Source organism: Ascoidea rubescens (genome assembly GCF_001661345.1).
Source record: "Ascoidea rubescens DSM 1968 unplaced genomic scaffold ASCRUscaffold_4, whole genome shotgun sequence".
Classification (NCBI taxonomy): domain Eukaryota; kingdom Fungi; phylum Ascomycota; class Saccharomycetes; order Ascoideales; family Ascoideaceae; genus Ascoidea; species Ascoidea rubescens.
Window position 1 is genome coordinate 874,265 of NW_017962916.1, and position 27,560 is coordinate 901,824.

At 32.9% G+C, this 27,560-nt stretch overlaps 9 protein-coding genes across 9 annotated transcripts; 7 read left to right on the forward strand and 2 right to left on the reverse strand.

The window, feature by feature from the left end:
• Positions 1-1,992: 1,992 nt before the first annotated feature.
• ASCRUDRAFT_23408 (anaphase promoting complex subunit 11) lies at positions 1,993-2,235 on the forward strand (the record flags this gene model as incomplete). Its single annotated transcript, XM_020189792.1, has 1 exon — positions 1,993-2,235. A coding segment is annotated over one exon (243 nt), but the record flags the coding sequence as incomplete, so codon positions are not given.
• A 619-nt stretch (positions 2,236-2,854) lies between these two features.
• Positions 2,855-6,725, forward strand: ASCRUDRAFT_75262 (heavy metal translocating P-type ATPase). The gene has a single exon (XM_020192996.1). The coding sequence runs from the start codon at positions 2,897-2,899 to the stop codon at positions 6,713-6,715; it is 3,819 nt and encodes a 1,272-aa protein (XP_020048347.1). The 5' UTR covers positions 2,855-2,896; the 3' UTR covers positions 6,716-6,725.
• A 1,724-nt stretch (positions 6,726-8,449) lies between these two features.
• On the forward strand, positions 8,450-9,641 carry RSM10 (mitochondrial 37S ribosomal protein uS10m). The gene has a single exon (XM_020192997.1). It carries the CDS (start codon positions 8,788-8,790, stop codon positions 9,433-9,435), a length of 648 nt encoding a protein of 215 aa, XP_020048348.1. The 5' UTR covers positions 8,450-8,787; the 3' UTR covers positions 9,436-9,641.
• A 3,652-nt stretch (positions 9,642-13,293) lies between these two features.
• On the reverse strand, positions 13,294-13,990 carry ASCRUDRAFT_75264 (uncharacterized protein). Its single transcript, XM_020192998.1, has one exon. It carries the CDS (start codon positions 13,808-13,810, stop codon positions 13,589-13,591), a length of 222 nt encoding a protein of 73 aa, XP_020048349.1. The 5' UTR covers positions 13,811-13,990; the 3' UTR covers positions 13,294-13,588.
• A 1-nt stretch (position 13,991) lies between these two features.
• Positions 13,992-15,022, forward strand: COA2 (Coa2p). The gene has a single exon (XM_020192999.1). It carries the CDS (start codon positions 14,387-14,389, stop codon positions 14,675-14,677), a length of 291 nt encoding a protein of 96 aa, XP_020048350.1. The 5' UTR covers positions 13,992-14,386; the 3' UTR covers positions 14,678-15,022.
• A 38-nt stretch (positions 15,023-15,060) lies between these two features.
• On the forward strand, positions 15,061-18,180 carry ASCRUDRAFT_75267 (kinase-like protein). Its single transcript, XM_020193000.1, has one exon. The coding sequence runs from the start codon at positions 15,211-15,213 to the stop codon at positions 18,070-18,072; it is 2,862 nt and encodes a 953-aa protein (XP_020048351.1). The 5' UTR covers positions 15,061-15,210; the 3' UTR covers positions 18,073-18,180.
• Positions 18,181-18,302: 122 nt separating this feature from the next.
• Positions 18,303-22,631, forward strand: SWH1 (oxysterol-binding protein related protein SWH1; the record flags this gene model as incomplete). The annotated part of the gene is made up of 3 exons (XM_020189384.1): positions 18,303-19,204; positions 19,289-20,583; positions 20,875-22,631. The coding sequence occupies 3 exons, from the start codon at positions 18,303-18,305 to the stop codon at positions 22,362-22,364; spliced, it is 3,687 nt and encodes a 1,228-aa protein (XP_020048352.1). The 3' UTR covers positions 22,365-22,631.
• Positions 22,632-22,734: 103 nt separating this feature from the next.
• KIN3 (serine/threonine protein kinase KIN3) lies at positions 22,735-23,778 on the forward strand (the record flags this gene model as incomplete). The annotated part of the gene is made up of 1 exon (XM_020189681.1): positions 22,735-23,778. A coding segment is annotated over one exon (1,044 nt), but the record flags the coding sequence as incomplete, so codon positions are not given.
• Positions 23,779-24,749: 971 nt separating this feature from the next.
• On the reverse strand, positions 24,750-26,970 carry ASCRUDRAFT_75269 (uncharacterized protein). The gene has a single exon (XM_020193001.1). The coding sequence runs from the start codon at positions 26,607-26,609 to the stop codon at positions 24,831-24,833; it is 1,779 nt and encodes a 592-aa protein (XP_020048354.1). The 5' UTR covers positions 26,610-26,970; the 3' UTR covers positions 24,750-24,830.
• Positions 26,971-27,560: the final 590 nt, after the last annotated feature.

The following is a 27,560-nucleotide window of genomic DNA, read 5'->3' on the forward strand; positions in this document are numbered from 1 at the left end:
CTACCAAGAATATTGGATACTGAATATTGAATATTGAATATTAAATATTAAATGCTTTATTTATTTTACTTGTTTCACCTATTTCACTCGTGGTATTCATTCAACCTTTAAAAGCTCGCAAATAGTTACACAATTTCTAATATTGAAATACGCATTTTATTAATTTAATTATTTGTAAATTTAAAAGTAATTTTAAAAAGCAGTGTCAGATAATATTCAATTAAGTAGAAATAAATTCTAATAAATAAAGAAATAAGAAATAAGAAATAAGAAATAAGAAAAATGAAAAGAAAAAGGAAAAAAAAGAAAATTCGACTCTTTCAATAAAAAATTAACTATAAAACGAATTATAAGAATTGTAAGAATTATAAAAATTATTAAAATTTTAGAAATTATAAAAAACCACTTTTCAATTTTTCGAAATTTCTACATTTTTTCTTAAAAACTTACAAAAATTCTGTGGAAAAAAATTGACTTGGGCTGGATCATCAGCTTAAGAAATTCAGCTATGAGATAATAAATGGTAATAAATGGTGATAAATGATTTGGTATTTTTTAATACCATATTAAAGATCCTGAACAGATTTCAATTGAGTTGCTTTCGGTTATTTTATGAAAAACTTTCGTGAAAAAGAAAGACCTTCTTGACTTATCTACCCAAAGATAAGAAGAAGCTTTCTTAACATTTTTTGTAAATCAATTTTGAAACCAGTGATTTATTTTTTTATCCGCTTATCTTGTAATTTGAGATAAAATAATAATGATAATCATTAAAAAAAAAAAGAGACAAAAAAATTAAACTAAAAAGAGAAAAAAAATTTATATTGCCATCATGGTTAAATGGGTTTCAAAAACAGCTCGGTTTCGTAGAAATTAGATATATTGTATATTACTGACAATGCAAGTAAAATGTTAGTGTAAATAACATTCAATACAATAAAAAATAAACCAATATTGTATTTATATTGCTATATACAACCAGGTATCATTACAATGTTTCCTTGCAGTGGTAGTTATTGACTGGAGATTAGTATAAAAATAAGAACTCAAAATCTTTCATTTATATGTTATATTTTGTTCTTCTGTAGAAATATGGAGACTCTTTTATATCACCAGTGCTTTTAAAACAGGTCAAAGCAAGATTCAACTGTTACTTTAAGTAAAAAAATCCAAACCCAAACACAAAATCTAGATAGATTTTGAGGAAAATCAACTGACCTAACAATGTTGATTTGACTAGATTTTAACTTGTTGAAACTCCACAGAAAAAAAAGTATATCAAATTCTATTGGTTTATAAGATTCTTTTGCTCTTTAGGCGAGCCATTGGAAACAAATTGCAGGGCATCAACCATCAACGATGATATACTAGCACTTCAAAGCACTGGATCATTTCCAGTTAAAGTGCAAATTTGAATTATCCCTATGAGCCTCCTTTAGGACCAGACCAACATTTCAATAGAAAATGTCTCTCGAAGACAACTGATTAGGGGTTGAGCTGATTCTTGAGTTTAGCGAATATTGCAAATCGTACTATTTCATTTATTACTTTTCTGTTAAAGACAATCAACACTGCTGAATATGCCGAAACCACCTGGCCAAAACTCTCCAATGTTTTCCTCTCCTGTGAGAAACAAAGTAGAGATAACCAATAACTGTAAAGATAAAAATCAACTCAATTGCTTATCTTATCCCGATGGAACAGGTTCTGTTTGCACAAGTGATACAACACTCTCCATACAAGATATCAGTTTGTGTTATCAAAACCCTTTAAAAGATAACTATCAGGGTAACAAACTCCCGTTTAGACAAAACTGCGGTTTGGTTCCGTGCAAGTTTTCCGCCGTTTTTCCGTTCTCTTCTCTTTCTTCTCTTTCTTCTCTTTCTTCTCTTTCTTCATCTTCGTCTTCTTCTGTGTCTTTTTCTGAGAACAGATAAAGGCACTGTCCAACAAAGCTCAGAGATTACTGCAGAGACTGCAGAACGGGTCTAGATGAAGGTCAAGATCAAGAATTGGCATGCTATATCCTACTGGCACTGGACTGTTGACGACGAGTTGTGTGGGATCTGTCGTGCTGCCTTTGATAGCACCTGTCCAGTGTGCAAGTATCCTGGCGACGAGTGTCCTATGGTGCTTGGAAACTGCCACCATGCCTTTCATTTGCACTGTATCTTGAAATGGTTGGACACTGAGACCTCTAATGGCCTATGTCCTATGTGCAGACAGACTTTCCAAATGAACATTGATGAAGAACTAATCAAAAACAATATACGGATTCTTGGTGCCACTGACTTGCACTCTTAATTACGGTTGTTTTGGCTTCTGCTATGATTATATGTTTATTGTTACATGATGGCTAACTTGTCCAGTTGCTCAATTGCATTGATTATTATATCATCCAACCATTCAATTATCTAATAATTAAATATTCATGGGTTCACATAGCATAAAAATATTCCATTTAAAGTTTTGGTCGCAAAATAATCTCATTATCTTATTATCTTCCACCTTAAAACTCTAATATATCAGCATCAGTCTTTTTCTTGATTGTTTCTTAATCTTCCTAATGATTGTTTTAATATTTTTGATAATCCTATGCTATAACTTATATATCGCTATAATAACTCACATCACCCCTATTATGCTATCTTTCCTCTGTTTTACTTGTTCTGGGTGTTTTTAATTTACTAAATAATTTTATTGTAAAAATCCCCCACACAGTTTATAATGTAGCAAAAACCACTCATTTAATATAAAAGATCTCAATTTTGTTTAAAATGATTTATATTAATTTTTACATCTATATTTATATCTATATTCAATTAATCATTCAAACCAAAATTGAAAAAAAAAACCAAAATTGAAAAAAAAAAACAAAATTGAAAAAAAAAATAAAATGGAAACTTTACAAATTTTGCTATCAAATATTCATTGCAATGATTGTGTCAATTCAATCAAATCATCACTATCCACTTTATTAAATCTAAATTCTACTGACACAACTAACTCATTGTTACCAAAGGTTTTGTTTTCAATCGATAATAATAAAATAACAATCTCTTCTTCACATCTAAACTTTTTTTCTAACAATAATAGTTTTTTGCAAATAAAGATTATCTCACTCTTAAAGAAATCGGGTTTTAACATTAGTTTTGTCAATTTAACATCTACTCTATCGAACCATCAAAATGACATTGATACAGAATTTCATATTGAAAATTGTCACAACAAGAATGAAGATAACAAGGATGAAGATAACAAGAATAACAACACATTTAACCCCCTTCTGTTTTATGAAAAATTTAAAAACACTTATATTCTGAAAAACAATTATAAACGTCATCTAGATTATTGTAAAGTTTGTCAAGAGTTGGAAAAAGGAAAAGAGTTAGAAAAAAAAAAATCAAATTCAAAAAAAAATATATTTCATTCCTCTTTTTCAAGTAATGAAACATCTGAAACTATCGTCAACCGGCCCCTAGAAGTTTTGGTTGTTCAACCATCAGAATTTAGAGCTGTCTTTGCTATCAGTGGTATGACATGCTCTTCATGTGCTGCAACTGTTCATGATACAATCAAAAATGCCTTACAAAAGCATTACTTAAAAAAACTTTTAGCTCAAAAGATTGATGATGAAATCTTTGTTGATATTATAACAAACAACACTATAGTGATTATTCCAAACAAACAAATAGCAAATGAGATAGTTTCCTCTATTCGTGAAGTTGGTTTCAATTGTTCCTTGTTGGAAGTTTTGCCCATTGAAAGATCTCAAAAATTCAAAGTGATCGCTGCTATTGGTGGGATTACATGTGCTTCTTGTGCTTCGATTATAACTTCTTCTGTTTCCAATCTACCATTCCTAGAAGATTCAGCAATTAATGTGGTTTCAAAAGTTGGTTTTTTTATTATCAATTCCAACAATAAAGAAAATATTTCTCAATTAAAAGAAACAATTGAGGATTGTGGTTACGATTTCGATTTGGTTGAAATAAAAGAAGTTGATCAAGCTGTAAAAAAAAACCAATCGAGAACAATTAATTTGAAAGTTGATGGAATGTTTTGCAATAAATGTCCAGAATCGGTTAATAATTTGCTTAAATCCTTTGGTAAAACTGTAGTGGTCAGTGATCCAATAACTTTATCTCGTCCTTTTGTTAAACTAACTTATTTATCTTCGGAAAGCTTGACAATTCGTAAAATCATGCAAAAATTGGATGAGGTCTCTCCTGTTTTCAAAGTTGAATTAGTTAAGCCAATTTCAATTGATAGCCATTTGAAAAAAATGGCTAAACTTGAAATTAAAAAAATCATTATCAGATTAGCATTGACAAGTGTAATTGCAATTCCAACATTTGTGTTTGGTGTTGTTGGTATGAGCTTGATTAAAAAAGATAGCAGTTTTATGAAATGGTTAAATACTCCAATTTTCAAAACAAATATTTCAAGAAATGAGTGGATTTTATTTTTCTTAGCTACTCCCGTTTATTTTTTTGTTGCCGATATTTTCCATCGTAAGGCTATAAGAGAAATTTACAATCTATGGAAGCCCCATAATTCCTGGTACAAGCGTTTCTTTAAGTTTGGTTCCATGTCATTATTAATGTGTCTTGGTACCAGTATTGCGTATTTTTCCAGTGTAGCGATGATGATAGTTGCTGGTACCAAAAAAAACAATCACCACAAAAGTTATTCCACAAATTATTTTGATACTGTTGTTTTTCTAACATTCTTTTTGCTAATTGGAAAATTGTTGGAAAGTTATTCCAAAATCAAAACGGCAGATGCGATTTCAAACTTAGGTGAATTAAAGCCAAAGAAAGCCAATCTTATTGAAAACAATGGGCTCAATAATCGGGGCATGAAGGTTGCAATTGAAGACTTGTTGGATCAATCTGGGTATGGCAACGACAAGGAAACTAGCCTTGACTTTTTAGAGGTTGGAGACATAGTCCGCATTTATCCAGGAAACTCGCCTCCTGCTGATAGTATAATCCTTTTGGGGTCTTCAAAATTTGATGAAAGTGCTCTTACTGGCGAATCCAATGCTATTACTCGACAAAAGGGTGATCAAATATTTGCTGGAACTATTAATGTGGGGTCGAGCTCGGTGATTGCAAAGGTTTCATCTGAGAATGGTACGACCCTTATAGACCAAATTGTAAATACAGTCAGAGATGCTCAGCAACATAAAGCACCAATCGAGAGAACTGCTGATAAACTAACTGGATACTTTGTTCCATTAATTGCGCTTTTCGCTGTACTTACCTGGGTTATATGGATATCTTTGGGTTATGGAGGAGTATTGCCCCAAAGGTATTTAGATGCTGAAATTGGTGGTTGGGCAGTGTGGTCATTGGAGTTTGCAATTGCAGTTTTTGTGATTGCATGTCCCTGTGGGATTGGATTAGCAGCTCCCACAGCAATATATGTTGGATCTGGATTGGCGGCAAAAAATGGAATATTAGCCAGAGGTGGTGGTGCTGCCTTTGAGGAAGGATCAAAGATCAATGTTGTTTGTTTTGATAAAACCGGGACTTTAACAAATGGAGGAGAGCCACAGGTCACAAATTTTTCGTTTATTAAACAAAAAATTCTTGCAAAGAATTTACAAGAAAATAATGATAAAGTTTTAAGAAAAATGGTATTTCAAATAACTAGGGATTTGGAATTAAATTCTAGTCATCCATTATCAGTTGGGATCAAAAATTTTATATCAGAAATTTGCAAGAATGAGGGAATTGAGATGAATGGAACAAAAGTGCAGGATGTTGAAGAAATACCTGGAAATGGGTTGAGAGGTAAAGTTACTTTCACTGGAAATGATGATGAGTATACTTACTGGAACAAATATAAACCATTGAAGGCAATTTTGGGAAATGAGAACTTGATGGAAAAAAACAATTCAAGAAAACTAACGGCAGAAGACCAGAGTAAATTAACGAAATGGAAAAATGAAGGGAAAAGCATTATAGTTGTGTCCATTGAGTTTGAAAGTATAGGAAATTTTGTTCCAGTTCTAATCATGGCAGCTCGAGATGAGCTACGAAGAGAAGCTAAAGACGTTATTAAAGCGCTACATGAGATGAAAATAGATTGCTGGGTTGTATCTGGTGACAATGAAATAACTGCCAAAGCAATTGCAAGGGAAGTTGGAATACCTGAGAATCATGTTGTTTCAGAGGTATTACCTGAGGAAAAGGCTAATAAGATAAAATGGATACAAAATGGGTCAAATTTGGATTCAGTGTTTGAAGAAAATAAGAATAAGAAGGTAAAAGTGGCCATGATTGGGGATGGAATAAATGATGCGCCAGCATTAGGAGCAGCAAATATAGGAATAGCACTAGGGTCAGGCTCAGATTTGGCGTTAACATCATCAGATTTTATTCTTTTATCAAAAGAGTACCCATTGATGACATTATTAACACTCTTGAAATTATCCAATAAAGTTTTCAACCGAGTGAGATTTAATTTTGGCTGGGCATTAATCTACAATTGTATTGGAATTCCAATTGCAGCTGGGGTGATTTACCCATATAAAAATTCAAGATTGTCGCCAGTTTGGGCTAGTGCTGCAATGGCAGCTTCGAGTGTTAGTGTGGTTTTAAGCAGTTTGGCCTTGCGATTGTTTAAGAAACCAGCTATTGTGGAAGAAAGTTATTTGTTGAAAGAAGAAAATAGGAAGAATGAGTTGGTAACCGAAGAGATTTGAGATCGACGAAATGATTTTTCATAACATTGATAATATTTAATAATTTTGATAATAAATATTTAGTAATTTCGATAATAAATATTTAGTAGTTTGATAATAAATATTTAACAATCGAATAATAAATATTTAATATTTAATATTTGCTTTCTTAATGTCCAATAGTTTTTGTTAAATAGCTTTCTTGTTTCAAAATTTTGAAAAATAACAAAATAAGGTTTATGTTTAAGTTTAAGTTTTATGTTACATAATAATTTATTCAAAAAGTTTAATAATTTTTAAATTTTATTTTTCTTTATTTTTTCTAATTTCTTTTTTAGTTTTTTTCAACTGAAGTTAAATATTATTTTAAAATTTCAATTAATCTTTTAATTTTTTGCTACTTAAATTGTAAGTGATTATTAAATATGAATATAGCAGTAGTATAAAGGCATTTATCTTAAATGTGTGTGTTGTTTGAGATAACAGGATATTTATAAAAATATACAATGGATATTCTATTTATGTAGTTTATGTAGAGTGAGAAAATGAGGTTAATAAAACCACACAGAAATTGGATAAGCACAGAATAAACAAAAATAGATGAAGGGAAATGAGAAGACAAAAACCCAAGAAAGAAAAGGAAATGAAAAGGAAATGAAAAGTCAACAGAATAAAGAAAGCATATTTTTACCCACACAAACTTAAAAAAGATTAATAAAGATATCAAACACTAAGAAGTATATATTAAGCCAAATTAGCAAAATTTAATGAGAATGAGAGAATTTGTGAATCGCAACTTACAAGTTAGGTAAGTAACTTGATAACAGCCAATGGTAGAAAATCAATAGAAAAAACAAATTGATTTAGGCAATTGCAAATGATAACTTGCAATTCGCATATTAATAATTGGAAATACAGTAGATTAACAAGCATATATAAAGCAATGAAATATAAAAAAAACTGAAAAAGTCAATGTTTTTAAAAGAGATTGTTATCTTTTGGATATTGTTTGCAACTAAAATGACCTTAATTGAACAAACCAAAAAGCTGGAAAAAAACCAAAATTTATAACAAAGATGCAATTTTCCCTATCCCGCAATATAATTATCAAATTAAGGGCTATTAAGTTTACGAAATATCAAGCTACAGAAGAAAATGATGAAATAGTAGGAATAAGATTCACCAATTCAAAGAAATCGAGCTCAAAAAATGGAGAACAAGATTTTGTTTTTCCAAATTGAATTGAGGATCGGTTTTAAATTTCTTGAATATTATTTACAACGACTAAAGAACAAACAGCTACCAACTTTTTGATCATTAAATTCTTGTGTTTTACTGTAACTCCCAACAAAAGATAGGATATAACACTAAGAAAACTATTTAGCTCGCCATGAATAGGTTGAGCAGCGTTTTGTTAGTTACACAAATTAAATTGGACGCCTAAATCAGTCCAAAAGACTAAAGAACCACAGCACCGGATCGCATCAGCACGCAATAACCTGCGACTCACAGTAGGGGGCCGCGGCACTGTGCACACTGCTTCTTTGGGACTGTAGTTCCCGAGGGGTTTATCGGAGTACCCGCGTTTTTTCCGGGGTTTTTCATCACGTGTGTGTACATGTGACTACTGAGACGGGTAACCTTTTGATTGAGTCTAAAATTTTCGATATAATGAAATATCAACAGAGCATTGGAGAAGAGCTAGGAGCTTTTGTTGGTTGGAAGCATAGCTTAGAAACATGTCTCGTCTGCTTTTTTCTGTTTGGTTGAGGGGGAGGCTCTGCTTGGCTCCAGGCAGCATACGCTCCACCAATTCCATCAGACCCTTTTCCTCCCTTGGTGCTTTCTACCAGAGCCAGAGCCCAGATCCAAATCAGCAACATAACCAGAACCAGAATAAAGACTCACAGCAAAATTTGAAACAAAAAAAACACAAAGGAAATGCCAATAGAATAGCTACAAACAACTCTGGAGATATAAAAAACCACGCTACGTTAGGCCCAATAGATTTTGAAGCTCTAATTTCAACAAGATATAAGTACGACCCAAAGGTCCTCACTGACCACAATATAATCGAGGGCCCCAACACTCCGATGCCAATCAATGTTGTAGCAAACTATTACGCTCCATTGCGCAGAGAAATCGTTCATCATGACTTGGTATGCCAAATCCAAATTCGTTCTTACTCTTCTGATATTTTGGAATTTTATTCCCAGTTTATTTTGCGTTCTGCTTATTATATCAATATTCCTATATCTGGTCCATTACGTCTACCAGTTCAAACTTCAAGATGGACTGTAATAAAATCCCCCTTTGCCCAAGCAAAATCAAAAGAAAATTTTGAAAGAAAAACACACAAAAGGGTATTCAAAATCTGGGATTCTGACCCTGAAGTCGTTGATATATGGTTAAGTTTTTTAACCAAACATTCCCTAGACAACATCGGTTTGAAAGTCAACATGTACAAAAGAGAGCCTTTGGATTTCGATAAAGAAATGGAAAATATCGACATTTCTGGCTTTATTAATAATTCTAAACTTTTCAATAATCTTGATACTCAAGAGGATATAATTGGTGAAAAAGTACATGAATTATTGAACACCTCATCGTTTTCAAGACATTTCAAAGATAACGAATATTATTCTCAAATGTTAGAATCCGTTAATCAAGATTCTGATAAAATTGAATCTTCTAATGGTAATTCTAATGAGAATTCCAGTAAACAAAAACCCCAAAGTTGATTATATCTCAAATTATTTCTCAATTATCCTTTGACAAGCACTTTCAATTAATTTCACAAATTTAAAAATGGTTTCAATGTACATATATATATCTCTAATTAATATTTTCTTATTAACATTGTAATTTTTTTTCATAACCTTATACCTTTTCAATGATATAATCCAACTACAAAACAAGACAAAATAACCGTATTAAAATTTAGATTTATGAAAATATGAAAATATGAGTTAACTAAAAAAAAAATAATTGAAAAAACAACAAAAATTAAATGGGTTAAAAAAAAATTAATGCGACTAATTATATAAAATTCAATAACCAATAAAAGGTAACTGAAAATAAAAAAGAAATTAACTTGAATAAAACAGTGTAATTCAAATAAATAAAAATTTTTAAAAAAATGTTCAATCGTTGACTATTCTAATGTTGATAAATCCATTCATAACACATAAAAGAAACAGAAGCAAAAAGGGAAAAAAAATAAACAAACAAACAAATAAACAGATAAAATAAAAAGCAGCCAATAAAAACACACGTAACAGCGATTGGTATAGAGCCAAATGTCTAAAAATATAGGAATATAAATAAACGAACTTAAAAAGCAATGGAAGTTGTGAAGTGAGAAAATTAAAAAAATTGAAAAATTAGAAAATTAAAATTAGGAAAGTACAGAATTCAATAACCATTTGAAAATGATGATGTAAGTAAAAAATAATTGAAGAAAACAGCCAAAATTTCCTAATTTGACAATGTGGGTTTTTTTTTCCTTGAGATATAAATATGGAATTTAAAGTGATTTTTAATCGAAATTTAATTCGTCAAAGTCTAGATTCAAGCTAGGAGAATCTCCAGCTAAATCTTGCAATTTTGATAGTAGAAGATCTGCACTCGTTTCTTTTGAATTGTGATCGATTGTATCCAAGCAACCTAATTTATCGAGAGTTGGAAAATTGGGATGGTTATCAAAAAAAGAGCTTCTGGACGAATTTGTTGAAAATGTCGAGGTTGTTGAATGTATTAATGAAGGTAGGGAGTCAGTGCTTTCTTCATTAGCTGGGTTGATAAATAGATTATTGAGGTCGTTATAATTAATTTGAGAAATTGGTCTCTTTTTAAGATTTGTTTTTATTCTTAGAGGGTTTAAAGAGGTGTTTGATGCGTATGGTTTTACAGCAAATGGTCTTTTTAATTTGCTAAAACAGGTTGGAGAGTCTTCCAAGTCATTGTCGTTAAAAGTTGTTTCTAGGTAATCATCATCGTCTTCGTTATCGAAGTTTTCTAAGCTGTCTATGTTGATGTTGATATTGAGATTGAGATTGAGATTGTTATTGTTATTAACGTTGGTAATATTTTGGTTAAGATTTTGAATATAATTTTGATTTTGATTGTGATTATAGTTATGTATTTCAATTTGATTTTGGTTATAATTATGTATTTCGATTTGATTATGATTATGATTATGATTATGATTATGATTATGATTATTATGATTATGATTATGATTATTATTATTATTATTATTATTATTATTATTATTATTATTATTATTATTATTATTATTATTATTATTATTATTATTATTATTATTATTATTATNTTATTATTATTATTATTATTATTATTATTATTATTATTATTATTATTATTATTATTATTATTATTATTATTATTATTATTATTATTATTATTATTGTAATTAAGATTATGATTGTGGTTTGATTTTGAATTGAATAAATTAAAATTTATTTTTTTATGTTTTGGGGTTGAGATTGAGGTTAAACCGTGAAAGGTGTTTGCTCTTGATAACAATTTCTTTGAGTCATTTTTGAATCTGATTAATTCCTTTTCGCAGATTGATTTGTGGTTGTTGTCATTCATCTCGACGTAAAATTTAGGAAAGCATCTATTTCTTTGAGAGATGAAGAAGTTTTTGTAACCACCATCTAGAATGAGGATGTTTGGGTAGTTTAGAAAGGGGTAGTTGTTTTCGTTTATAATTCTGTCACAGTTTCTCAAGTGGGAGGCTAGTCTGGGGCCTCTGTAGGAGGAAAATTCGCAGTGAAAGATGTATAGGTCGTTGTTTTTGAATTTTTTGTATTTGTTGAAGAAGAAGTTTTCTAGGTGGTTTTGGGAGTTGATGTTTATTGCGCCATTGATGTGGCCTCCATTGAATTCGTAATTGAAGCGACAGTCTATTATTTGTATTTTGGAGAAGTAGGTGTTGTAGTGGCCATCGAGGATTTTGCATAGAGTGTCGACATCTATTCTTGGGATTTGGTCGTCTTTGACAAAAAAAGTTTTCAAGTTTGAAGATTTGATTAGGTTTTTATTTTTTGAAGTATTTGAGGAGAAGAAGGAGGAAGAGGAGCAGTTGTAAGCCTTTGGAGTGTTGGGAATTGTGTTTGGGAGGTTATTTGAGGTTGATATTTTAGTTGATGATTTAGTTGATGTTTTTGTTGAAGTGTTGTCGAATTTAAGAGGAAAAGAGATTGAAGAGGAGGAGAAAGAGGAAGATGTTGATTTTTTGCAAGGAGATTCAAAATAAGAAGAATCATTATCGTCATCGTTATCATTATCAATGTCGTTAATGTCGTTATTGTTGCTGTTGTTGTTGCTGTTATTATTGTAATTGTAGTTATTGAGATAGTCATCATAATCAGTGTCGGTGTCGTATATATCGTTATCTTTTAGTGAGGACAATCTTAGTTTTAAAGAAGGTTTTTTAGATAAATTAGGGTTAAATATGGAAGAAGCAGATGAGGATGAAAATGAGGATGAGGATGAAGAGTTTAGAAGGTTGTTTGATGAGATTTTCAAAGAGTTTTTTATGGAGTTCTTTGAGGAATTCTTTGAAGAGGAAGAAAGAGAGCGAGAATGGGATAGAGATAAGGATAGAGAAGAGAGAGATTTAGAATTGGAGTTATAATTTGAGTGGGAAAAAGAGTGAGAGTGAGAGTGAGAGTGAGAGTGAGATTTGCAGTAAGTAGAGTTGGAAGAAGAGTTGGAGCCGTAATTTTGATTGGAATCTTGATTAGAACAGTGTTTCTTTGAATTGTTGTTGTTTTGTTTTAATTTAAAGTTGCTCAAGTTGGAAAGAGAGCTTGAATGGTTGTGAATATGAATATGGTTATTGCAATTGAGGTGGGAGTGGGAGGAGTGAAGAGAGTAGTTGTCGTTGTTGTGATAAGGTTTTCTTATCAAGTTGTTATGGGAAATGGACTTGAGAGAAATGAAAGAGTTTAGAGAAGAGTTTGAAGACTTTTTGGAGACAGAGGAGAGAGAGAGAGAGGAGGAGGAGGAGGAGGAGGAGGAAGGAGCAGAGGAAGCAGGAGCAGCAGAAGCAGCAGAAGAAGCAGAGGAGGGAGGAGTGGGAAAGATGTAGTCTTCAGGCAATTCAAAGGAGAATTGGTAGTCCAAGGGGTTGTTGAGCATGTTGTGGAGAGGCAGAAGATAGTAGGAAGCAGAGAGAAGAAGAGAAGAGACTAAAGGAACATGAAGAGTATATTTACAATTGGAGATACAAATATAAATATAGCAGAGGAAGCAGAAGCAGGAGCAGAGGAGGAGGAAGAGAAAAGGAAGGAAAGTGAATTGATATATATGAGAAAATCAGATTAGAAGAGAAGCAGCAAATAACAACAGAGAAGAAGCTGAGTTTTCGCAAAATGAAATGAAATGCTCTGCTTTTTGGCTTTTGGCTTTTTTCGTTTCCATTTTCTTTTCATTTTCGTTACACTTTTCAACAACTGAACAATGCGAGCCTTTGCGTTGTGTTGTTTACCGCCTTCCTAATCCGGCACACGTAAACACTCCGCCCAAAAAGGCACCTGCCGCATGCGGCCAGCCCCATCCTCAGCGCTGGCCAATCAGCGCCCGACGTTCACACGCACCCAGACGCCCGCAGGCGCGGTACGCCAGACGGATCTTGTCCGCACGTGGCAACGCCCTCGGATGGTTGCCAGATCAGCGCAGTGTTCGCTCCCCCTGGCGAACACGCGCGGATGCACGCGTTCCGCTGCGCTGCTGCATCCAGCCGGCTCTGCGTAGCCCTGGAGAAGGTCTTTCTTGGGTCGTTACCACATCTCTCGTTCTTGTCTCTTTTCTCTTTTCACCTAAAATTTCTCAATTCAAGTTTACTGTCAAGTTTATTCAAGTTTATTCCTCTGGTTGGATCCTCTCGAGGCAATTCCACCACCCAGTCTGATTGCACAGATCTTGAAACCTGGTTAACTGCTGCTGCTCTTTCCTTCCTTCCACATCCCACATCCCACATTTGGCCAATGCCACTCCCAGATTATCTCTTTCCAGCGCTCTATCGTTCTCATATACCACTGCTTCAACCCTCTTTGCTAACCTGTTGCTATATCTCTCGCGCATTCTACAATTTAACTATTCAAATAATGCTATTCTAAAAAATATTATTATTTGCATCCAATAAATAATGCCATTTGAGATCGTATTGAGAATTTGAATATTCTTTTCCAAAATTCTCCAGAAGCTGAAATTCCGAAAAGACAAAACAAACTGAAATACACAAATGACGCACGTGCAGATCGCGCTCATATTATACTTTTTCGCACTCCTCCGCTTCTTTTGCTTTTTTCGTTTTTTCTGCTTTTTCTGCTTTTTCTTGATTTTGGTCATCGGCGTTTACAATTATTTCGACTTGACGGAGATCTTTGGAGATCTTTTTGCTGGCCAATCGGCGTTGTTGAATTTTTAATTCTATTTTGAAAAATTATCTTCAATTCCCATCATATCCACTTCTCGTTATCTAATAAATCTACACTTCTTTGACATTAATCTACAAATGCAATCTCCTTTACAATCTTATTTACAATCTCATTTATAACCCCCATTTATTCTCATAAATCTCAAAATTTTTATCTCATCTCTTATATTTGCATATCACTAATTTTCAATCCTCAATACTCGATACCCAGATATTCCACAATGTTTATCAAAGCAGCAAGCTATAGAAGACTAACAAACTCTTTATTCTCAACAACCTTTCTAATTGCCTTTGGTGTTGTATCTTTTGGTTCTCTTTTGGAATGTCCAATAAATCAATCAATGGCCAACGACACAAATGAAAATAACAAAATCAAATTACAAGCTGCTCTAGAAAAATTAGATAACAACAACAACAACAACAACAACAACAACAATAACAGTCTTTTTCACTCTGACTTCCTTCATAAACACCTCTTAAATAACAACATAATAAAGAGCATACTGAAATAACTCTACAACCACTCTCGCTGCTTGCAGTCTTCTCTTCACGTTCTCACTTGGATAATGCTCGGTTCATATCTCGACTTATATAAATGCCCATTAGACCCTTTCTCTTGTTTTTATTCTCTTCCAACCCTCCACTCTACTCTCTTCTTTATCTCCCTCTTAATATTCTCTGTATCTCCCCTTATACTATATACTTGCCTCAATCAACATTATCTTCTTCAATTGTACTTCCACTTCTTCCACTTCCTCCACAAATCTCGCCTTTCCCTTTTCAGACGCCTTCCGTGCTTTTGGTCTCTGTTTTGCTTTTTTTGTGTATTTCCATTTTTTGATCTGAAAAATAAACACTTCAACTCTTATTCATTTCTTCAATTCTTCAACTCTCATTCATTTCTTATTCAATTCTCGCTCAACTTTCATTCAACTATCTCTTCACAATATCTCTGTACCATATCATTTACAACCCACTTTTCACTCTCTCTCCTTCTTCTCCCTCTCCCTCTCTTTCTCTCTCTTATCCTGTACACTAAATTCTCATGGACTCAAATAATTTATTACTCACATCGCTCAATACCCCGGCTTTAGATAACTATGAAATCAAAGAATGTCTAGGTAAAGGTGCCTTTGCAATTGTCTACAAAGCAATCAACAAAAACACCTCAAGACTAATTGCCATAAAACAAATCCTAATTGACTCAAACAACCTATCTCTAATCAACAACAACAACAACAACAACAACAACGGCAACAAAAACACCATTTTAATGTCTGAAATCAACCTACTCAAATCTCTAAACCATAAAAATATCATAAAATACTATGGCTACTCAATAAACAACAACAACCTAAATCTATACCTAGAATACTGCTCAAGGGGCTCACTAAGAAGCTTATACAAATTCTACTTTAAAAAAAAAAATAAAAACTTGTCTGAAAATTTAACAAAAAACTACATCAAACAGGTTCTTAATGGCCTCATCTACTTGCACAAAAATAACATCGTTCATAGAGACATAAAAGCTGCTAATATTCTTCTCTCCTCTGATAACACTGTCAAACTAGCTGATTTCGGCGTATCAATCAACCTAAACACATACTCCTTCAAAAATATCAATCCTGTTGGTACCCCCAATTGGATGGCCCCAGAAATCATAACATTGGAAAAAATCACAACGAGTTGCGATATCTGGTCCTTGGGTGCAACTATTATCGAAATACTAACCCAACATCCTCCTTATTACGAATTAAATGCAATGGCTGCTTTGCATGCCATTGTAACTGACGAGTTTCCTCCCCTACCAAAAAAGATATCCCTTAACTGCAAAAAATTCCTATTAAAATGTTTTGAAAAAAATCCAAATTTAAGAATCTCTGCAAAGGAACTACTAAATCATCAATGGCTAAATCATTCCCTATTAACCTCTTCAAAATCTCTAAGCTCAGTTTCCTTTTCAAAATATAATCTCAACAAAAATATCAATAACAACAGCAACAGCAGCAACAGCAGCAGCAATAACAGCCATCTCAACAGTTTTGTCAATAATAACATTATCAATAACAACATCAACGGCCATATTATTAACAGCCACACCACTCATAACAATCATGTAAATCCAAATTTATCACATATAAACAAACCTTCAATTTTAAGATTTAAAGAAACAAAAAATGACCTAGATCATTGGGACGAAGATTTTGAAAATTTAGAAAATCTAAATAAAAATCAACTTAAAAATATTAATATCAATATAGTAAATAACAAAGACAACAATAACAACAAAAACAACTCGAAATTTAACCCAGTGACCTTGCCAAATATAAACTCATCAAGAATATTATCAAACCCAATAACAAAATCAGTTTCAAATTTCAATTTAAATTCAAATTTAAAATATATCAATGGGTTGGAAAATTTTAAAGAAACAAATGAAAACGAAGATGATGAAAATCTTATAAAAACATTTCAGGAATTCAAAATCAGCCAATTTAACTCAAAAAATAACCATACCAATCTCAGTTCTCAAAAGATTAATTTAAAAGATAACATAGAGTTTACAAGATTATTAGAAGAAGAAATCAATAAAAGCGACGATGACAATAACAATGTCTACACCAGTAATATGAGTATTCAAAGTCAAAGTCAAAGTCAAATTATATCGCTTCCACCAAACATAAATAATACTAATAATACTAATAATACAACAGCTAGTGTCCTTACAGGAAACAAGAGTCATAAAAGTAGTAAAAGTTTTGGCAGTATCAAAGAAATTAAAGAAGATAAAGAGATTAAAGAGATCAAAGAGAAAATTAACCTAGACAAATTTAACGAATTAAATGTCAGTTCAATTGAAGTTAATGAAATTGAAGAAGTTATTGATCAATTTTTAAAATTGATAACTAAAAATGATATTAATAAAATCCGACAATTTAATCATTATTACTATACCGAACTAAATAATAGCTTGTTCAAGATTTATTTTTCATTGCGAGAAAACTCCAAATTGATTGAGGTTTTAATGGAAAATGCTAGATTTAAGAAAAAATATGAGTATTTGAATATGGACTATATCAGATTATTGGATCGATTGTCTATATCGAATAATGCCAATGAGGATCTAGTTGTTAACATAATAAAAATCATGGGGGTAATGTTTGAGAACTATTTAGAAAAATTTGAAAAAGAATTCATCAATATTGGAGGAATTATAATAGTGTTTCGGTTTTTGTCAAACAAATTTTCAAACAAAATTAAAATCGAAATTGTCAAGTTTATTAATAAATTTTTCATTCAAACAAACAAATTCAAAAGAGAATTTCTAATGAATGGAGGGTTGTTTGAAATGATAAAGTTTTTGCAGCAAGACTATGATGTGATACCTGAAATGGTGATTAGTGGAATTAATGGAATTCACTTGTTAATACTTGAAAATGATAATAATAATAATAAAGATGAAATGAGAGAAGATGAAATAGAAAAAGAAACTAACAGCTATATATACACACTATTGAACTATCACATAATAGACTGGATGGGAATTGCATTGTTGAACCTAGTTGGAAACTATAATAAGCACAACAGAGAGCACATTGATAAGATTTTTGGAATAATAAAAAAAATGACTGGAACATCTATTCCAGTACACTGCTCCCATATGTTCTTTGGAAGCTTGATTAAGCTGTTTAATCACCCCAGTTTAACAAAAGGCAACAAGATAATGGCACTTGAAATACTCAAGAGAATGAGTAGGAACAACAAAAAGGCACTAATATCAGCACATATCGGATCGTTTCTCAAAACAAATATCAAAAGCCCTCCCAGTGAGAAAGAAGTGGTGGTGTTGATTAACGAGCTTTATGCAATCTTTTCCGGGTATATAAAGCAGTCCTCAGAACAATAAACAGCACAGGCAGCACAGGCAGCACCAGTGGTCTGGATTGTACCATTCTTCTGGGCCATGTGCTGTTGCGTCATGGCTGCACCATGGGCAGTGGCGGGCAGAAAGTAGGCGCAGAAACCGCGCGTGCGCGTGGTTGCTGTGGCTTGACTGTGGCTTGACTGCGGTTGGGTATAAAAGGCTGATCTCTTGTTGGGACTTGCTGTTCTGTTTCTTCTGCACCTTCCCCAGAGATGGCTGATCCTCTTCCTGTTCCTGCTGCTCCTGCTGCTTCTGCTGTCGAAACTAGGCCTCCAACATTGCAGCCGATTCCCATAATTACAACCAATTCCTCTCCTGAACATTCCTCTGCTAACCACCAAACCGATTCTGGTCCTGATAAAGTTAGTATCGATAACAGCAGCTCCACAGCCCCACCCAGCCCAGGAACTTCCAGTATCATCAATGTTCCTCTATTCAAGCTAAAGGTTTTGGAAGCTTTGAAGTCAAGCGACATTGCCAAACTAAAGGACCTTCTATCCTCTCACTTCAGCGATCTGAATCCAAATCTAATAAAAGTCAAATCAACTATCCTACATTTTGTCGTTCAGATTTGCGACTACAACTTTTTTGAGAAATTGGTCAAATTGCCCGAGATTAACGTCTATTTGAATTCTCAAGATGAAAATGGTAATACTCCCTTACACATTGCTGTATTAGCTTCCAAATTGGAATTTGTCAAACTACTACTAATTCAAACAAATATCGATGACACTATTCTAAACAATTCGAACAAACAAGCAATAGATTTGACCACCATTAATAACCTCTACTTGAAAAACTACATGGAAACGGAAAGAATCAATTATATAGAATCCATTTCCAAAAAATTGAGAATCGCTTTTACCAACAGAGATTTCGACTCTTTGAACAAAATCTGGTCTAATCCAAGAAACCAGGAACTATTGGACTTAAATGGCTTGGATCCAACAACCGGCGACACTATTTTACACGAATTCATCAAAAAAAAAGACACCAAGATGATATTTTGGATTCTTGATCATGGCGGCGATCCCTTCAAAAGAGACAAAAAAGGTAAATTGCCCATGGACATTGTATCTAAAAAAGACGATCAAATCAAAAAACTACTAAAAGAGTACTCTCAAAAGCAATCTGTTATCCTAAACTTGGAATCTCCCGATTCTCCAGCTTCTTTAATATCCCCTAACGGTTTAAATAGCACAAACAACAACAACAACAACAACAACAACAACAACAACAACCCAAACAATACCTTTCCAAACTCAATTGATAAATCTCCTACTTTAAAAGGTTATCTTAAAAAATGGACAAATATAGCAAGTGGCTATAAACTACGTTGGTTCATACTCGATTCTGACGGAATTTTATCCTACTACAAAAACCAAGATGACATAAATACTTCTTGTAGAGGTTCAATTAACTTGAAAAATTGTACTCTACATTTAGATTCCTCTGAAAAACTAAGATTCGAAATTTTAGGCTCAAGAAATAATATCAGATGGCATTTAAAAGGTAACCACCCAGTCGAAGTTAATAGATGGGTATGGTCAATTCAAGGCGCCATCAGGTTCACCAAAGACAGAGACTTAAAACTAAGACACCAGCAACAACGACAGCAGCAAGAGCAACAACAGCAACCAAACCAGTATCAAGCATCTCCAAATCTCATAAAAAAGGGTGACCATAACAGATCTCAATCAAGCATCACAATTGGTACTAATCTTACTGTTGGTCCTTATAATACTAACAGTTCCACTTCTACTACCAAACATCACAAAAGGTCAAGATCGTTCTTATCAGGCTCTTCATTTAAACGAAAAAACAAAAGCCGTTCCTCAGTTTCTTCTCTTTCGACTCCAATAGAATCAGCATCTGATCCATCTAGTAACCCATTTTCTAACAATATTCCCTCCAATAATGACTTGATTGTCCCATTATCAAATGAAAAAGATAACTCTTCAAGTCTAATTATAACCTCAGATGATGAAGAAGCTTTTGATGACTATGATTCGGACATGGAAGATAATCTGGATACAAACAAATCAGTTGGGTTAAATGACGCGAGAACTTATGCAACTTTGCAAAAATCAATCACTTTACAACTTTCGGTTTTAAAAGAATTAGTTTCTTCGTCATATTATTCTTTTCCAGTAGACACTTCTGATAATAAATTTGACATTATTAAACTGTCTTTGAAAGAGTCTTTACATTCTTTATCAGAAATATCTAATGATTTTGAAACTTATAATAGACTATCTAATGAAAAGCTTTCAAAGGTCTCGAAAGATCTCAATCACTCCCGAAAAATCAATTCGTTATGGCAAGATTCAATCAAAGAAGTGGAGAAAGAAAATATGAAAAATGTTCAAAGGTTGGAAAAGTTGGAATTTGAAAGAAAAAAATTGAAAAGAGTTCTTAAAGAGCGAATCGTCCTAGAAGAAAGGAAAAGATTATTATCAACTCAAGAAGCAATTAACAATAAGAGAAGACCAAGTTTAATTAACGAGGTTAAAAAAATTGATGATAACATACAAACTTTTTCAGATGATTTGACTAGAGTGGTATCAAATACAATGAATGACTATGACAAAAATTACGATGAAATATTATCTTCTGATCAACTAGTGTTTGAAAAATTGCGAAGCATGTCAATCGATGAAAGAATAAAAGAAACAGAAAATAATCAGTTAACTGCTGAAACTGTTGAGGGAGAAATCAATAAGGAACAGGGAATTGAAGGTCTTCCATTACCTATTTCTAGTAGGATAAGCGTCGATGATCAAGCTATTAGGGAATTTATTGAAGAACCTGATTCTGATTCTGATGTATTTTTTGATGCTGCAAATGATGAAGAAGCTGAAACCGACTTTGAGTCGTTGAAATCAGAGGTTCTATTTGAAAGAAAAATCAAAGAGGGTCCAGAGCTAGAAAGTGTCGCTGAAGAAGATCGTGCTGAAATTTCCAATGAATTTGATACTATAAAGGAACCTGTTAAACAGGTTCACGGGGATAGTCTAAATGATATTCAGTTGAAAGTCTTAAATAAATTGAAAGCTGAGGGTTCTTTTAAGGGATATGAAGATCCAATACGTACTAAATTGGATATGGATGAAGATGATAGACCAAAGATTTCTTTATGGGGTATTCTTAAGTCGATGATTGGTAAAGATATGACTCGAATTACATTACCAGTTTCATTTAATGAATGTACGTCCTTGTTGCAGAGAGTGGCTGAAGATATGGAATATTGTTCATTATTAAATCAAGCATCAGATATTGAAGATTCCTCATTGAGAATGTGTTATATTGCTGCATTTGCTGCTTCGGAATATTGTTCTACAATTGATCGTGTTGCAAAGCCTTTTAATCCTTTATTGGGAGAAACTTTTGAGTATTGTCGCCCTGACCAAAACTATAGATTTTTAGTAGAGCAAGTTTCTCATCATCCACCGGTTTCTGCAGCCATAGCAGAATCTCCTAGATGGGATTATATTGGTGAAAGTGCGGTCAAGTCCAAATTTAATGGTAGATCATTTGACATACATCCATTAGGAAAATGGTTTTTAAGATTAAGACCATTTTCTGGAGTTTGGGATTCTAATGGAACTAAAATTGCTGAGGATGAGTTGTATACGTGGAAAAAAGTTACCAGTTCTGTTGTTGGTATAATCATTGGACATCCAGTTGTTGATCAGTATGGTACTATGGAAATCCGTAATCACAACACTGGAGATAAAATTGATTTTTGTTTCAAACCCAGAGGTTGGAGAGCTAACAATGCGTATGAAGTCAAAGGCACTGTGTTTAACAAAGACGAAAAACCTCTTTACGTTGTTTATGGACACTGGAACTCGAAAATATATTACAAGCAAATTATCGATCAAGAAAAAAATGAATATGGCGAAAAAGTATTATTGTGGCAAGCCAACCCCAGACCCAAGTCTCCATTTAACTTGACATCGTTTGCTATATCGTTGAATGCACTACAGCCACGTTTGAAGGAGTATTTGGCACCAACAGATACCAGATTACGACCAGATCAAAGAGCGATGGAAGATGGCAGATACGATGATGCATCGACAGAAAAGAATAGGGTTGAGGAAAAACAGAGAGCAGCAAAGAGGCAAAGAGACCTAGCCAATGAAGAGTACACTCCCAACTGGTTTGAGAAACGAAACCACCCTGTAACTGGTGAGCCCTACTGGCACTACTTGGGGGACTACTGGGTAAAACGGGCCACAAAGCAGCTCAAAGATGGCATGGACATTTTTTAGAGTAAAGGTGTATACAGTGTATAGTTTATATGTTTTTTTACGTCTTTCAATGCGATTTGGCCTTTTATTCTTCTGTTGCAAACTTTTCTTTGTGATTGATCAGATTCCCATCTTTCATTGTGTCCGGATTTTAACATTTGATCCACTCATTTGGGCCTACTGGGATTCCCGAAACGGCAAAAGGTAAACAGTCAAATTATGCCCAAGAATTATGATCTACTAATTCAAAAATACTTTTTGTTCAGTAGACTTTTATATCCTTTAATTCTGTTTTGTTTCATTTATTGCTTGTTAATCCTGGTAACCAAAGATATTGTTTACCATCCCACTGTCTTACACACATACGATGGCATCTCAAACCTCTTCACTCGAGTTTGAGGTTCTTGAGTTGATTGGAAAAGGTTCTTTTGGGTATGTTAGAAAAGTCAAAAGAAAAAACGATGGAAAGCTATTTGTTAGAAAGGAAATCTCTTATGATCGAATGGATCCAAAGGAGAGATCACAATTAGTTGCCGAGATAAGAATATTAAAAACTGTCTCCCATCCGAATATCGTTCAGTACATATACCACGAACATGATTCAGATACTTCAATGGTTTATCTCTACATGGAATACTGTGATAATGGCGATTTATCAAAAGTCATAAAAAATGCAAAAACTACTGGTAATCATGTTCCAGAAGACTTGGTATGGTCGATTTTTGCTCAGCTAGTCAGTGCTTTATATCGTTGTCATTATGGCGTTGATCCTCCTCCAATAAAAGATAACATTTTCAAATCAACGCCCAGTTCTTCTTTGTCTCATCCAGAAAATATCAACAACGACAAAGTTGTCATTCACAGAGATATAAAACCAGATAATGTCTTTTTATTGAAAAATAACATTGTTAAATTGGGTGATTTTGGATTGGCCAAGTTACTTACTTGTGAAAACGATTTGGCAAGCACATATGTTGGTACTCCATATTATATGTCTCCTGAAGTTTTAACAAATCGTCCATATACACCCCTTTGTGATATTTGGTCTTTGGGCTGTGTAATGTATGAACTATGTGCGTCGCATCCTCCATTTGAAGCTAAATCACATATTGAATTATATCAGAAAATTAAAAAGGGAATTTTTCCTTCTTTACCAAACAATTATTCATCAAAATTAAAATCAACTATAACAGCTTGCATAAACATTGATCCTGATCAAAGACCTCCAGCATGTATCTTGATACAAGAAACCTCTATTAAGATATTTAGAAAAGAACTTGAGCTCAAATTGAAAGAAAAACAATTAATAAGCATTGAGAATAATTTGAAAAAACTCGAAGAAAAACTAAGAGAAAATATGAAAGTAGAGTTTGAAAAAATAAGAATAAATTATCAAAACGAATTTGAATTTGTCGTCAAGCAAAGTGTCGACAAGAAAGTAAAATCATATTTACAAGCACAGGCACAAGTTCAAGCACAAGCACAGGCTCAGGCTCAGGCTCAGGCTCAGGCTCAGGCTCAGGCTCAGGCTCAGGCTGTTCAAGCTGTTCAAGCTGTTCAAGCTGTTCAAGCTGCCCAGCAACAGCAACAGCAACAACAACAACAACAACAACAACAACAACAACAACAACAATATTATATGGCTGCTCAAAGAGAAGCTTTAAACAATATAAATTTGAACAACAAGGTATTGTTCAAAGGGCAATATAGAGAAAAACAACAATCAAATTATAAAAATGATGATTACTTGTATTTTCTTCAGCAACAACAACAGAAACAACAAAAGATACTGAATTCACCACCTCCACAAAACAATTACAAATTAAGTAAATCTCCAACAAAAGGACAAAACAGTTCTGCTGAGATTTCAAAAGATAAATATATGTTTTCAACAAATGTATTAGGAAACGATGGCTCTCAAAATATGATGAATTTGAATAATGCAACAGGTAGAGGAGGAGAAAAGCCTTTAAATGCAACCAAAAAAAAGATATATTTTAATGAATTATATGAAGAAGGTGTTGCTAGTCCATACATTAGAAGCTTTAATACGAATTTATAAAATTTTGCTGATTTGAATCAGTGATCTATAATTTTTTTTTGTTGTGTTTGTTCGTTTTTTTGTTTTTTTTTACTTTCATTTTAATTTGTTATCTCAAAAAACTGGAATTTCATTTCTTCGCATCCATTTTTTTTCTTGATTTGACATAATAATTATCGTTTTACCAAAAATTATTTTTCAAATATTGAGTATCTCATAATTATATCTATATAGCAATCGACATTTCATCATTTCTAACATCATACATCATCGTAGAAAATAGCGAGTTAGAATTAGAGCTGGAATTGAAATTGTTAAATTTTAATATAAATATTTAGAAAAAGCTATAAAACTATTAAAATAAACTGAAAAAAAAAATAAAACTATAACGAAAAAAATCACAATCATGAATTGAAGCTTAAAAAGGAAAAAGTATAAGTATAAGCTTATTTGAGGTCACCTTTTTTACTACTATAAAGGAAGACAGCAATAGCTTTCAAGATCTTCTTTCCTATGAAGACACCCTTACTATCTTTATTTTCAGCAGCAGCAGCCTCATCAGCATCTATTTCCATTTGTTCTTCTCTGTCAATGGCCTTTTTACCAGTCAACAAATCCACTTCTGCTAATGGAATAATTGAAGTTTTCTTCCATATTTTCCAGAAAAGATATGTGAGACCAAAGAAAACAGGAGAGAAATAGTATGTGAATAAACTGGAAACCAGGAATTCGCCATCAATGAAAATCCAATAACCATTGAAAACAGAACATAAAAGACACATGAACATACCAACATAGGAAGTATAAGGTTGAACATTAAATGGAGTTTCATAATATGGGTTAGTCAAACCTTGGACTTTCATTGCAGCTCTGAAACGAATATGAGCAAGGAAGATAGCTGAATGAACCAATAAGACTGAAGAAGAACAAATACTGATAAACCAAGTATAAACAGTCAAAGAATCATTGCTTGTAGCTAAAAATGAAAGAAGAGCAAAACAGTCAGCAAGTAATAAAGCAAAAAGTGGACAACCATTTTTAAGACATTTGCTGAAAAATCTTGGAAAGTAACCAGCTAAGGACATGGCATAAATACCTCTGGTAGAACAATAAGTTGCAGCATTACCACAGGACCAAAGAGAGGTCATGATGATAGCATTGATTAGAGAAGAGAAACCACTAACACCAACAGTTTTGATACCAATAACCCATGGGGAAGCACCGGCACCAACTTTACCTTCACCCATGGCCTGTAATAAGGATGGATTGTTGGAGGCACATAAAGTGTTCATGAAGAAAATACCACCAATGTAGAAAAGATAGATTCTAAAGAAGGCAGTTTTACCAGCTAAAGGAACAGATCTTCTTGGACGTCTGATTTCACCAGCAAAGATTAAGATGGCCTCTGGACCACCAGAAGAGAAAGCAGAATAGACAAAGACATTCCAGAAGGCTAAGAATCTACCAGTATCACCAGTCTTGTAAACAGTTTTCCAAAGACCACCTTGACTCCAATGTTCAAAACCATAGGCATCTTTTTTAGGGTTAGCACCACACATACTAAGGAAGGAGAAGATCATTAAACCAATGATTAATAAAATCTTAAACATAGAAGCAAAAAACTCAATTTCACCAAACCAATTAACAGCCATCATGTTGACAATGGTGTTTAAACCCAAACCCAAGAGAATAAAAGACCAGATGGGAACATTTGTGGAGGGCCAGTAGTTGATAAGAGAAGCAAAACCAACCAACTCAACACAGACGTAGATAGCAGTGGAGTAACAATACATAACACCAACTGGGAAAGCTAAAGCAGGATCAATAAATCTGGCAACAAAGTGGAAGAAAGAACCTTTGATTGGCAACCAAGAAGCCATTTCACAAGCAGCTTGCATTAAAGGCCAGATGACGACAAAGGCCCAAAAGACAAAAGCAATGAATAGAGCTAAAGAACCATATCTAACCAAAGGAACCGACAAACTGATAAATAGGGAAGAACCAATACAACTACCAATGACCATCAACATGACTTGTCTATAGGTTAAACCTCTTTTAGTACCATTACCCAATTCAGGATTGAATTTTTCTACAAAACCATTGATTTCAATGACTTTTCTGATTTCTTCAGAATCTGATGTATCGCCAATGTTGGATTCTTCATGTCCAATGTCTTTTTTCTCTATAGAGCTGTTGGATTGACCAACTTCAACAGGAGAGCTCATTATTATTATAAGATATTATAGTATGTTATAGGATGCAATAAGAATATTAGAAAATAAAGTGATTTAGAGTATACTTTGCATTAAATAACTAATTTTTAATTATTTTTAGCAAAACTTAAGGGAGAGAGATAAAAGGTAAAAAAACAGTAAATATAATTAAATATAGTTAAATATTCAAAGGGAATGATGTTTTTTCTCTTTTCTCTTTAGTTAAATAGAGATAATTGTAATAGAAATATGAATTAATGAAGGAATTATCAACCTTTTTATTTTGTTTCAACTCATAAATAAAAGTGAATTCATTGGTGTCTTAATGACAAATTGAAAAAAAAGTGACTTTTTTGTTGTGCCTGTCTTTTTTGTTTTATCAATCCATTTAATAATATTATTTATTTTTAAATTAATTTTTAGAATTGTAGTTGTACGAGTTAGGTTAATTAAACAATAAAACTGAAAGTACTAGATTGAAATATCTTTAAGAAAATAAGTTAATTTTATTCATATTAGAATTTTACCTTTTGAACAAATAATAAATTGAAATTGTTTTAGATTAATTAATTTGAATCCAAATTACTCTATTTTTAAAAGAAAATTCTAAAATTTTAGAAAAATTCAGAAAGTTTCTAAACTCATAATCAGAAAGATAAACGATTTGATTTTCGGTGATCAAAAAACACCAGACATAGACTATTAGCATATGGGAGCACCATAGCAAAGCACCAGTATCGAATCTTAAAAAAAATACGCACCTGTTTGTGAACAAAATTAAGTGATTATATTTGTTAGTGAAAAGAATTTGCCTGTTGGTAATAAGAAAAAGGAAAACAAAAGCCAGATAAAATAGTACAGCATGAGCATACATGGAGGGTTTCGCTTTGATTAAACCGGCTATTCGATTGGGACTATGGTGAAAAGCAAAATGAGACACCAAATATAAGATTAAATAAGATT

Coding starts and splice junctions, on each gene's coding strand:
- ASCRUDRAFT_75264 (XM_020192998.1), bottom strand. CDS start 13,810: ATGCGCGAGAGATATAGCAACAGGTTAGCAAAGAGGGTTGAAGCAGTG.
- COA2 (XM_020192999.1), top strand. CDS start 14,387: ATGTTTATCAAAGCAGCAAGCTATAGAAGACTAACAAACTCTTTATTC.
- RSM10 (XM_020192997.1), top strand. CDS start 8,788: ATGCCAATCAATGTTGTAGCAAACTATTACGCTCCATTGCGCAGAGAA.
- ASCRUDRAFT_75267 (XM_020193000.1), top strand. CDS start 15,211: ATGGACTCAAATAATTTATTACTCACATCGCTCAATACCCCGGCTTTA.
- ASCRUDRAFT_75269 (XM_020193001.1), bottom strand. CDS start 26,609: ATGAGCTCTCCTGTTGAAGTTGGTCAATCCAACAGCTCTATAGAGAAA.
- ASCRUDRAFT_75262 (XM_020192996.1), top strand. CDS start 2,897: ATGGAAACTTTACAAATTTTGCTATCAAATATTCATTGCAATGATTGT.